This window comes from Camelina sativa, chromosome 9, assembly GCF_030686135.1.
Source record: "Camelina sativa cultivar CO46 ecotype springtype chromosome 9, ASM3068613v1".
NCBI lineage: Eukaryota > Viridiplantae > Streptophyta > Magnoliopsida > Brassicales > Brassicaceae > Camelina > Camelina sativa.
This window is the reverse complement of record NC_141888.1, coordinates 30,110,447-30,123,185: the sequence shown is the minus strand read 5'-3', so window position 1 is coordinate 30,123,185 and position 12,739 is coordinate 30,110,447. Positions and strand designations below refer to the sequence as shown.

At 34.5% G+C, this 12,739-nt stretch overlaps 1 protein-coding gene across 7 annotated transcripts in view; it reads left to right on the top strand.

Moving 5' to 3' along the window:
• The first annotated feature begins 3,333 nt into the window (after positions 1 to 3,333).
• LOC104711932 (uncharacterized) overlaps positions 3,334 to 12,739 on the top strand; it is a 32,336-nt gene continuing 22,930 nt past the window's right edge. Inside the window, exons 1-31 of one of the 7 annotated variants that reach the window (XM_087466421.1) lie at positions 3,334 to 3,584; positions 3,733 to 3,783; positions 4,208 to 4,267; positions 4,409 to 4,563; positions 4,979 to 5,108; positions 5,262 to 5,674; positions 5,756 to 5,816; positions 6,407 to 6,519; positions 7,122 to 7,282; positions 7,379 to 7,472; positions 7,778 to 7,826; positions 8,026 to 8,115; positions 8,910 to 9,068; positions 9,150 to 9,202; positions 9,400 to 9,438; positions 9,578 to 9,656; positions 9,819 to 9,929; positions 10,008 to 10,247; positions 10,350 to 10,415; positions 10,550 to 10,626; positions 10,732 to 10,816; positions 10,904 to 10,963; positions 11,087 to 11,182; positions 11,278 to 11,346; positions 11,467 to 11,568; positions 11,655 to 11,744; positions 11,821 to 11,889; positions 11,978 to 12,048; positions 12,135 to 12,212; positions 12,355 to 12,443; positions 12,519 to 12,629. In XM_087466421.1, the coding sequence (XP_087322547.1) occupies positions 10,407 to 10,415; positions 10,550 to 10,626; positions 10,732 to 10,816; positions 10,904 to 10,963; positions 11,087 to 11,182; positions 11,278 to 11,346; positions 11,467 to 11,523 (453 nt within the window). In that variant the 5' untranslated portion in view covers positions 3,334 to 3,584; positions 3,733 to 3,783; positions 4,208 to 4,267; ... (14 more) ...; positions 10,008 to 10,247; positions 10,350 to 10,406 and the 3' untranslated portion in view covers positions 11,524 to 11,568; positions 11,655 to 11,744; positions 11,821 to 11,889; ... (2 more) ...; positions 12,355 to 12,443; positions 12,519 to 12,629. The other 6 variants (XM_087466422.1, XM_087466417.1, XM_087466418.1 and 3 more) reach the window with 6 other exon arrangements.

The window sequence follows — 12,739 nt, the reverse complement described above, 5'->3', positions numbered from 1 at the left end:
GTATTAGGAAAATGCCTAATTCAAGCATCATTTTAGTGAGTTCAGTGGAAGCAGCATTAGTTCCCTGAGCAAGAAAGCTTCCCCAATATTGCTTTTCTTGGTTTTTAAGTTTCCACCTTTCCTCTGTGATCAATGGCAAATAACGCACAGAGAGAATAAAGATATGTAGAAAGAGTAGTATTGTTTTGTTTTCATATGTGTATTTGACTTTTTTAAAAAACTATATTCACCCGCGGTGTACCGCAGGGCTATATTTTTGTTTAAATGATTGCTAGATTTTGATTTGGCAGGACTATTTTTTAATTAAAATTTGAAGTTGTATTTATTTGTTTTGTTTAGTGTAAGATTATATAATTGTATTTGATTGTTAATTGTAGGATAAACATGCAGTTTACCACAACATAATTTGTTTTTACATGATCATAATCTAATCAACTTTTTTTTGGTTGAAGTAATCTAATCAACTTAACTAAATATATCAAATATTCTCATATTGATAATGTTAGCAAAATAATGAAATGATAAATTATCCGTGTAACATAATTTTAATGATAATATAAATATGTATAGATATTGAGTTATTGACACAAACTCTTCCCACCATATAACTCCGGTATATTTTATTTATAAGTATATATATCATTATATATTAAGAAAAAAATAAAGTGTAAAATAATATATATCCCAAATAAAACGATTAAAATCAAAATGAAACTGGATACTTTGAATCACTAATTTAATAATATTTAATTAATGTATTGTTAAGGCAAAACTTAGATTTCTATATTCCCTTTCTTCCTTTTGTCTCATTTTATTAAGATGAACTGAAAAACAAACATGAAAAACTGAACAAACACAAATGATAGTTTAACCTCTTTTCAAATACTTATGAATAGTACACTTGAGTCTATTTTGATACATGTGGTTAAGTTATCCAGTTGAGGGTTTTGAGTTATAAAACTAGAAAAAAATAAAAATACAATTGCACAACTTCTTGTATGGTCCGATGACTTGTTTGGTGGAAAAAGACCATTCATTGAGGTTGAGACTAGAAAATGAAATTTGTGGTTCAAGAAGTGTAAAAGCGTCCATACATGTACACTTTGTTGATATGCTGTTTCAACGTGCTATACAATCAAATGGATGCGAAATTGATCTTGTAGAGTTGATGATCTCTCTTTTGTCTGAGTTAGTCTTTGTGAGTGATAACTCTACAACATTCTTTGCCAAAGTAACTACTGCATAGTCATATCGCTTTTTTTTTTTGTTGTTCTAGTGACGCAGGGAAGCACAACCGTGCTCTGCAACATCTTTACATAACATTTTTAGTTGTCGTGTTGGTCAATGCTGGTAACTGACTAGCCATAGTGGCTTATTTTCACTGGTTCCATTTCCCTACAAACCTCCAAAGCATAATCAAATGTCTGAATTTTGCGCCTAGCAACTAACAAGTTCCAAGAGACCACATCTCTCCCTTAGCATCTCATAAAGCCCTATCTTATTGTACCTCTCCTTGAAAATGTTTGCTTAAAGAAGCCACCACGCGATTTCATGGGTTCTACAGAGGAAGTGACCTGCTTACATACTTATATTCCCAACTACAGGTCAGGCTACGTTATGTTCCTCTCATTTAGTACTCATCCTCAATTTTTCTCTCATGACGCACATAGTTATCGGTTAATGTAGCCTAGAGGCACCTTCCATTTCAGTTGTTTCCAGTTCACGTTTAAATTTTGCATTTCAGTTACTTTGCGTCATTAAATTTTGCATTTTAGTATATACATGTTGTAAAGAAATTTGAAAGAATATCAGTACATGGCATATTAATAATTCTATGCACCTTGTGATGTGGACCATTTGATATGGTGATTATTGCTGCAAAAATTATGTTTAAAAGGAAGTGATATACATAAACTGACGAGTCTGAAACTTGCACTCTCTTAAGCTGTATGTACTGAGCCAGAATCTTGTACAGTTTAAATTTTGCTCTGACTATTTTCCCGACATGTTCTGTTGTAGGTTGCTGATCCTGCTCACAGTGCTATGCTTAAGTTTTTGTTCCTTAAAACCTGTTAGCCATATTGTGAGTTTATAAGATCTTGGATATATAAAGCCGAGCTTAACGATCCTCACAATTAAGGAGTTCATTGTGGAATGTGTGAATTAACCAACATCTTTTTCTTGGAATAAGCCTGGCATCTCCCCATTGGAAAGCGTGAGGGTAATATTTTCTCTTTGCGTTTACTGCATCTTTGATTTTTGTATCTTTAAACCATTGGCATCAGATTCTTCCTTTTCTGCACCCTAGGAGCGAGAAGGAGGGCTTGTTCCATGTTTCTTGAACGGCTTACTGGTACACCTATACCAAGGGCTGGTTAACAGGCCCATGTTGACACAAAAATTACACGGACCTTCTTCCCTGCTGGACGTATTCCTATGGCGATGGAGAAGAAATTCAGAAAAGTTCTGGTCTCTTAATTTTAGTATAATTAATTTGCATCTGCATTTAAATTTGTTCTGGTCTCTTAATTTTTGTATAATTAATTTTATCCTCTAAAGGGATAAAAAACGATTTGATAAATTTTGTTCTCTATTTTCTATGTTTTTTTTTTTATCACATTTCAAATTATTAAAAAAAAAACGGATCAAAGATATTAGCATAGGATCGAAAAACAAACAAGAAAAATGAAGTTATGGCAAAATGTCATCACGATCCCACTTCTCTTGGTCGCATTAGAACTGGTGTTTTGAGATACATATCTCAATTATGTGATTATTTATTTCCACCATATTGGTCATTGCCAAAATACAAATTGAGCATTACATTAGATTACATAAATACCCCTTCTTTATTTTTAGTTTTATAGTGCTATATTTTTTTATTTATTTTTATATTTTCTGTTAATTCAAAAATTCACCATGTTTATAAAGTACAATGCACAATGAATTAATGATGACACGTGTGCAAATAATTCTAACGGTTAAAAAGAAAGCCTTTAAACTAGCCGACTTTGTAATTATTATTTCGAGATAGCCGACTTTGTATTATTTAATTTCCAAACCATATTTTCACAAAGTAATATTTGATCTCCACCGTCAGATTTTATAATACATCCTCACTATAAAATCAATTATGGACACGTGTGAGATCTTTTAATTTATGTGTGCAGGAAAATACACATAACGGTTAAAAAAAGGAGAATTCCAAAAAGCATATGCCAGCTGGACTATTTCAAAAACAAAAGTGAGAGAGGGTAACGTTTTATTCTTTACCGTTGGTTTTCAGAAATTGATTAGATCTTAACGGTTGATTTTATTTTTTAGCCTTTTTTCTCTATTAAAAACACACAGTTAAAGCGCATGGGAAGGGTTTTAGTTTAGGCGATTCATTCTTCTACTTTTCTAGAGAAAAAAAAAAAAAAAAAGAAAGAGAAGAATTGCTGCTGCCAAGAATCGATTCGTAATCATTCGTTTCCAAATTTGCAATCGTCGTCATCTTAACATCGTTCGAACTCGCTGTCATCTTTTATTTCACTAATTACCAAGTTTCGGGGTTTCTCTGTGATCGATCAACAGATCAAAGTGTAAATCGAAGCTTATTTTTTTTTTTACCAATCATCGTCGTTTCAACTCTCTCCCTTTCATCATTGTTCGCTATTTTTGTTATTGTTATTTGATGTTTGGCTTTTCCAATTATTAAGCGCAATTTCAATTTTTTTTTTTTTGTTAAAGGAGATGGAACATTACGGATGAAAGAGGAGTCGAAGATCATCTTTTGTTAGGGTTATTTCCTTTCTACCGTTTAATTTCTTCCTGATTCCGGATTCGTTACCGTCTTTATATTTACTTCTTTATTAATTCGTTACCGGTTTTTTTGGTTCCTTAGGGTGAGGATTAATCTGAAGAAATTGCTTCTTAATTAGTTCTGTATCTGGATTTGTTTCTTTTCCTTTCTGAGATTTTGAATTTTACTAAGCATTTAAGACATATGTAGTATGCGTAGTGATCTGTTGCTTGTTTTCATTCATCTCCTCTCATGAACCTTTCTATTGAATTTGCTCGGATATCTCTCATGGATGTTAAACACAGGTAGTGATCTTGGAAGCTTCGTGTATTTTTATTTTTATGTTTCCCTCTTGATATTATTGATTTGAAACCACGTTTGCAGGTTCAAGTGACTCATCACTTCTCTTTCTTTTTTCCCCAGTGTCAACATTTGGAGCTGTTCTTGGCATGGTCACAGATAGGAGAATCAAATGGTCTTCAGGTTTCTTCTGTTTTTCTTGGTACATTAATATTGCTCAGAAGTGGCGTTTCAGTAACAGCCAACAGCTTAGTTTCAATCCATTAGACACTTTTTTGGTTGGATAACTTTGATGTTGCATCAAAATTGTTACTTTTGTTGTAGAACAAAAATAATCTACACTGCCTATAGTGTTTAGGACCTTGCTTCAGAAAATCTTTTTATGTGCAATCACTTTACCGGATTTTTGCGCTGCTGATATTGACCATCTCTCTAGAGAAACTGGAGAGGTAGCGATGGGGGATAAAGTGACCTGCAAGGTATACATTTTGACTTTCTAAGTTTTTTGTTTGGTTGCGCTTTGGTCTTAGCACTGAAATTAAAAAGGTGCATAGGTTTTTTTGCATGATCTTGGTAAATGTAAGTCAGGGTGTATATACATAATTAGTTATTTAAGAGGTTTCACAGGTCATCTTGTTTCATGTCGTTATCAGCATTTGGTCATAATCGATATTGTGACTTAATAGCGTGTATGGTATGCTAGTAATTGTATTGGGATCAAATATATTTGCTAACAATCTTGCAGTAACATTTTCACTACGTTTTAAGCTGTTTTATTTGGATCAGACTCATTGTTTGATATCTAAGCTGCTCTGGTTTAGTTATGTGTTCCATCTCTTAGTTTCTGTATTCTGCCGCATATTGTCTGTGACATTTGTGCAATACTTTCTGCAGGTGGCGACTTCTTTGAACTCTGATAACTGCTTCCTTCAGCAATGTGGTACTTCCATGTTCCTTTGACATGTAAAAACATAGTACGCATGAGCAACAAGTACTGTCTGCTTAAGTTGCGGAATTTTTACGGGTAGGTTTTATTGGTGTTATACTGTTATATTTTTGTTACAAATTCTGTTATATTGTTATATTTATTTTCTTATGGTGTTATACTATTATACGGTTTAAGAATATAGAAAGAGGAGTGTGTTACAAATTCTACTAAATTCTATCAATTTTTCAGTTGATGCAATAGGAGTGACATAACAAAGAACTTGTACCAGAGGTTGTTGGAGGATTCTCTCTTCCATGGTCATGTGTTCCGGTCAGACTTATTTCGCTTTCCCATTATCTAGTGATGCAAAACACTTTATGAAAGGCACTTGTAATAGCGTTTTTACATTTATTTGTTCCTCTTTGCATATTGAATTCTTATTTTTGGACGATACTCTTTCGCATGGTTTCTCTGTTGTATGTTCATGAGTTCTGTTCAGGCTCATTTCGCTTTTCCATTCTGTTTAGTGATCTCTGGTTCAGATTTTGTAGAACTGAAATTATGCAAAACTTTAATGACTCATGAAAGGCAGAGAGTGTGTTTCTTGTTTTTTCCCATCGCTTGTGGATTGAAGAGGAAGAGATGGTACAAGACTAGTCTTGGTAAAAGTGTTCTTAGATTTTAATTATGTGTTACTCAATGTTCAACAATTACTAGCGTAACTTCTATTTTTTTTTTTTCAGGAGTTGGAAGTATTATAGGGGAGGAGGAGCCGAAGATATTAAGTTATTTTCACCGATGATGGTTTCTGGTTTATTTATGTGTTACATATCTTGATAGGGTGTCAATGCATGATTCAATACACGTGTAGATTTGATATTCTAAGATATGGATTTTCATGTTCCTTATGTTCTTCAGCTAGATAATTTGATAATGTTTAAGGTCTGTGTGGTTAGTTAACCAAAGTTACTGTAGAATAATTTATTTATCTCTTGATTATGTGGGTTCACTACTTTGTGTTAGGATACTCTGGCATTTCCTTTAGGTTTCTTAGTAGATGGTTTTGTAATAGTTGTCGTTTCCTTAACTAGCTTTGGCTGTTTATGTTTTTTGGACTAAATGTTTTCTTAGGGTACCCACAACAGGTCGTTGGAGCTTCTATTATGTTTCCTGAAATAGATAGATCACAAAAGTTCCATTATACAAAATCACAAAGCGAAATGAACTGTGCTTCTTCAATACTTATCTTTTCATGGGATTATACTAAAGCTACCGTAAAGCTTTCTGTTCGCACATATCAATTGGGTTATTGGGTCTTTTGTTAATGTGATTGTTACACTGTATGCAAATGTTAATTCATGAAAATTTGTTTACAGTATACCCTCTTGCTGCAGGATCCGTTTAGTAGTGGGAGAACCAAGGACCGTCTAGTAGTGGCAAAGGGCTGGTGCTTTTAGCGGTCTTAACTTCTGCCTTTAATTCCTCTACCGGGAGAACGAGCTCTCTGGTAAATAGTCTAAGCTCATTCTTTTTATGTTTCAACTAGATTCTATTTGATACATATATGAAGATATTGACATTTCATGTGAATTTCATTGAAGAAAAAGGCTCTTTGTGCTTACTGATTTCTTAAACTTATCAAACCTTTGACTTGCCATCATAAAATATATTAGGGGTTGATAGAGAAAAATCTATTTGTGCTTACTGCTTTTCAGTTTAGGCACAAAATGTCAATCTAATTAGAAACTGGCTTTTGCAAGTTGCTCCTTACTATGACATGTTTACCAATTCACAACTAATAAATAAGGTCCCATGTTCTTATGCAGATACAGAGGATATATCACGTTTTGGTCTCTTTCTTTTAATGGTTCTCATGTTTCGTCTCTTTCTTTCTATACCTATAGTACATTATTGAGTTAGCTTTTTAGTGTTTTGATTTTTAAATTGCAATTGTGGTTTTCTTTCGTGTATGTAAATTATCGATGCAAGTTATTGTTGGTTTACAAAGTCTAATTGGGTTTCTTTGGCTAAGAAATTGCTTTTTGACTAATGATCACCTTTTTTTTTTTTTGGGTTATTTATTTTCTACTGTTTGATTCATGGTTCCAGGTTGGCCCCAGATATTAAAATGTTACTGAACACTCTTTTTCTGAAACTTAATCGGTCTTATTGGATGCGTTTCATTCTCTCTCTTGAATGAATTACGGTCCCTAGGAAATTTACAAGCAAAGTTGAGGGGAAGAGGAGTTATATATGAACATAAGACATATGTCAGTCTGAGTAATGATCATATGGCTTGCTTGTATTCATTATCTTATTGAACCTATTACACTTTTTATTGAACCGTTGGTATGGTCATCTTTCAGTCTAGCATTGAGAACCAAGGACCAAGGAAAAGGGCTGCTGCTTTATCTATCTTAACTTATGCCTGTAATTTTTCTTACGGGATCAAGTTCTTAGGTAAAATTGTCTAACTCCTTTTTTTTATATGTTTCTACTAGATTATTTCTGATAGATACTGCTTATGAAAAATCATTTTGTTATTTATTTTATACTATTTGGTTCTTGATTGTATTGAATACATTTATTTAACTGTATTAAATTAATTCTTATTCTGCATACCTCTTAGACGGTGAGTCCTTTCTTTGATATTAATCCTATGTTACATTGATGATGTGTTGTGGCCTTAACTAGAGGCATGAGTTTATTAGCATAAACAAGAGTATCTATTTATAAATATGCTGATACCATAACTTGTTTGGCAGCAAGTTGGTGTTGCTGCATCAACATTACTCAAACTTGGGGTTTCAACATGTGAGTCTTTTGAATGCATATGTAGTATGCGTAGTGATCTGTTGCTTGTTTTCATTCATCTCGTCTCGTGAACCTTTCTATTGAATTTGCTCGTATATCTCTCATGGATGTTAAACACAGGTAGTGATCTTGGAAGCTTCGTGTGTTTTTATTTTTATGTTTCCCTCTTGATATTATTGATTTGAAACCATGTTTGCAGGTTCAAGTGCTTCGACCTGGATGGAGATGGGGGTGATGATCACTCCCAGTGAAATGCAAATTTTCGACAAAAGAGCAGCTGCATCACATGGTATGTATAACCCAAGAAACTCTACTCTTTGATGATATCCCATGTCAAATATTCGACATGATTAAGCCAGAAGGCAAGTGCTCTTTTAAATCATAACATGGGTTTTTATTTATATTCCTCGCTGTTGTGTTTTTTTTTTCTTTTCTTTCTTATTCGAAACATCAGTTTGTTCAATGACTCTTTCAGAAGGAGAACTGCATCACACTCCAAGATCTTAAAGCATCTAAACTTTCTGGAAATGTTTTCAATATACTCTTCAACCTGATAATACTCATGGCGTTTAAAACTCGTGTCCCTTTTATAGCTTTTCTGTGGAGTTTTTTACTAGTCTTTGATGTATAGCTTTTGCTTGGTGATGGTTGTGTCTTCTATCTGTTTTTTTTCTTTTTCTTTTTTTCTTTCTTTTTCTTAATAGTTTCTTTAGGTCCAGTTATGGGATTAAACTTTCTAGTGATGGATATGGTAAACATGCTAAATACTGACACCAGAATGTTCTCCATGATCAGGTAACTTATTTATGGCAATGCTTTTGTCTTATAAATGTAAGAATTTACTAGGCACGATTATATGTCGCCCTTTTTGATGAAACAATAATGTCTGCTTGAGATTTTGAATTTACTAAAAATGAAATAGTACCATTATTTATGAACATAGAAAACCCCTCTTGAAACAAAGACATATGTATGGGTAGTGATCTGTTGCTCGTTTTTCCATTGACCCGCCTGCTGCTATGCTCATATATCTCCCATTGATGTTAAACTCAGGTTCTTAGATGATTAAAACCACGTTTACAGGTTCAAATGCACACACATAGATGGAGATGGGGCCAAACACTCCAATGAAATGCAGTTTTTTTCTACGGAGAGCAGCTGCATCGCATGGAATGTTTAACCCAGGAACCTGTACTCTTTGAAGATATCCTATGTCAAATATTCGACATGATGAAACCAGAGGCAAGAGTTCCTTTAAAATATAATTGTTCTGTTTTTGTTTCTTATTCGAAACATTAATTTGTTGACTGACTCTTTCATAAGGAGAAATGCATCACATATTCCCACACTTTTAGGATTTATGCTCTCGATGTAAGGTAAGTCTATTCAATTGCTCAGCTGCATCTCGGTAGAAGTTTTCTTGCATAAAATGGATTTCTGTTTTATCTGTTTCTCTGTCGATAATATTCATTTGACAACATGAAGGAGTACTTTGACATTTGTTTCTCTGTCGATAAAATTCATTCAACTAATGTAAGAAGCTAGAACTTGACTCATCACTTCTCTTCCCCAGTTTCAACATTTGGAGTTGTTCTTGACATGGTGGTCACAGGTAGGTAAATCTTCTTCTACACATATGCAAGGATCAACCTACTTATCTATTTAATAAATTCTGACATTTTTTAAGCCATTACTCTAATATGCAGGAAGCTAGAATTTGACTCCCTTCTCTCTCTTTCTTTCTTCCTCAGTTTCAACATTTGGAGCTGTTCTTGGCATGGTCACATATAGGAGAATCAAATGGCGTTCAAGTTTCTTCTGTTTTTCTTGGTACATTAATATTTCTCAAAAGTGGCGTTTCGGTAACAGCCACTTTTCTTGTTTTTGGACGATACTCTTTTGCATGGTTTCTCTGGTGTATGTTCATGAGTTCTGTTCAGGCTTATTTCGCTTTTCCATTCTGTTTAGTGATCTCTGGTTCCGATTTTGTAGGATTGAAATTATGCAAAACTTTGGTGACTCATGAAAGGCAGAGAGTGTGTTGCTTGTTTTTTCCCATCGCTTGTGGATTGAAGAGGAAGAGATGGTACAAGACTAGTCTTGGTAAAAGTGTTCTTAGATCTTAATTATTTGTTACTCAATGTTCAATAATTACTAGCGTAACTTCTATTTTTTTTCCAGGAGTTGGAAGTATTATAGGGGAGGAGGATTCGAAGATATTAAGTTATTTTCACCGATGATAGTTTCTTGTTTATTTATGTGTTACATATCTTGATAGGGTGTCAATGCATGATTCAAATTACGTGTAGATTTGATATTCCAAGAGGAGGGTGACTAAGCCATGGCTGCCTGTCTCGCTCCTGCTAGGCTATTGCCAACTCTTGTTTTCTTTAAAACGAGGGACTGTAAATCTGTAACCTTGTATTGATTTGATTCATCCTTTTCACTCGTTTCCTCTGTTGGATTTTTTAAATTATTGGTCTTCCTAATCAGTGATATCCTCTCTCTCTCTATTTGATGCAGGTCTTCTTTTGGAATTACTCCTCAACAGCTTCTCAAAGGATCACAACAAGCAGCAATATGGATGGGGTAAGTTTTCACTCATGTGACATGCTTATCTCTCGTTATCTCTATCACTTGTCTCTAGTTTATTGGTAATTATCCCCCACTTCTTATTTACTAACACGAATTTTTATTTTTGGTCTTCTTTGCTTTTCTCTCAGGCGGTGGTGCAAACACCAACAGCTTGTCATAAGGTGAATGGAGCACAACAATTGTTCTCATCAACAATATGGAGTGGGTAAGTTTTGCAGTTATATGAGGCGGGCTTATTATATGTGTATGCTTATTTCGTTATCTTCTCTCTCTAGTTAACTTTGGTATGCTTATTTTCTTGTTGCACCAGCCTCAAGGATTGTCAAATACGCTCTAGACTAGCTTGTCATAATGTCACAACTCACAACAATGGCTCCCTGCAGCAATATGGAGGGGTAAGTTTGCCTGAACTTAGTATTCGCTTCTGAATTTTTCAATTTTATTCTCCATGTTATTCACTTCTCCTTCTTTTATTGTTTCAGATTGTGGAGGATAATGCTATGATGATCGATTGGTGTTTGAGGAGGATGCTTCTAATATATGTCGGTGATGGTTGATTCATCTTTGTCACTCTCGTTATCTCTGTTTGATTTTTGTCCTTTTTCCCCGTCTTCTTATTTACTAACACGAATTTTTGTTTTTGGTCTTCTTTCTTTTTCTCACAGGAGGTGGTGCAAAAACCAACAGCTTGTGTCATACCGTTGTCAAAGGATCACAACAGTGGCTCCCTGCAGAGCAATATGGAGGGGGTTAAGTTTGCAGTTATATGAGACGTGCTTATTATATATGTCTGCTTATTTCTTTATCTCTTGTCTCTAGTTAACTTTGGTATGCAAATTTTTTATTGTTGCATCAGCCTCAAAGATTGTCTAATACGGCTTGTCATAATGTCACAACAATGGATTCCCTGCGGCAATATAGAGCGGTAAGTATGCAGTCATGAGACTTCCATATTATTTATGTCTGGTTATTGCTTTTTTTATCACACTTGTCTCTAGCTAACTTTGGTTTACATGTTTTTGTTTTTTTTGTTTGTTACGTCAAGCCTCAAGGATTGTCATATTTTCTCAGGACTTCCAGTGAAAGGCATCAGTTGAAATGATGATGATGATGACTTGCTAAAGCGCAAAACCAATCATGGGTTCTGGTATGAAGCTTTTATTTTTTATTTTTCCTGTGTTGCTTAGGTTTTCCCTTCTCACTTTCTCATATGGTGTGTTTTTTTCATCACAGAGATGCTTGCCATGATTTCACTTTGATGGTTGCTGCAGTAACGTCTTTAGCACTTGGGATCAACACAGAGGTTTCTGATTGTCGTCACAGGTAACTTTTCGCTTAATTTGAGAAATCTTTGATGATGACCCTTATTGTTTTTCTGATGTTTTCTTCTCATCTGCAGCTACTGTCAGTGTCTACATACAGTCTCTCAACAAACTTGAATGATGAAAAGAGAAAGATACATCTCGAGGTATAGATTTGCACCACTGTAATTTTTCCTCCCTCAATACTCTTGTTCCCTCCTTAGTTACACTACACCTGTGTTGATTGCTGCTCAGGTGACAAGAGGTGGAAGACGAGTGGATAAATCAATCTATGACTTCGTGGTGGGTGATGTCTTGGCAATCAAGTGGGTGATCTATTTTCTTCTTTTCATTTTGTTTTTTTTCCATATCTACTACTATATTTTTAATTGAAATTAAAATTTATCTTTAGGTTCCTGCGGGTGGAGTGCTAATATCTGGCCACTCTCTTTCCCTTGATGAGTCTAGCATGACTGGAGAGCAAAATCGTGTATTTTCTTGTTTCCTATCATAGTGAAATTGTTGAATTTAGTTGCCTGCACTATCACTTCGTTTGTTGTTGAAGAGATATCCCAAAACACAACTGGTAGAAATTTTTTTGTAACATAACTCACTTTGTTTTGTCTTTGCAGGTCTCAATCTGATTTTGGCAACAGTGGCGTTTCGGTAACAGCCACTTTTCTTGTTTTTGGACGATACTCTTTTGCATGGTTTCTCTGGTGTATGTTCATGAGTTCTGTTCAGGCTTATTTCGCTTTTCCATTCTGTTTAGTGATCTCTGGTTCCGATTTTGTAGGATTGAAATTATGCAAAACTTTGGTGACTCATGAAAGGCAGAGAGTGTGTTGCTTGTTTTTTCCCATCGCTTGTGGATTGAAGAGGAAGAGATGCTACAAGACTAGTCTTGGTAAAAGTGTTCTTAGATCTGAATTATTTGTTACTCAATGTTCAATAATTACTAGCGTAACTTCTATTTTTTTTCCAGGAGTTAGAAGTATTATAGGGGAGGAGGATTCA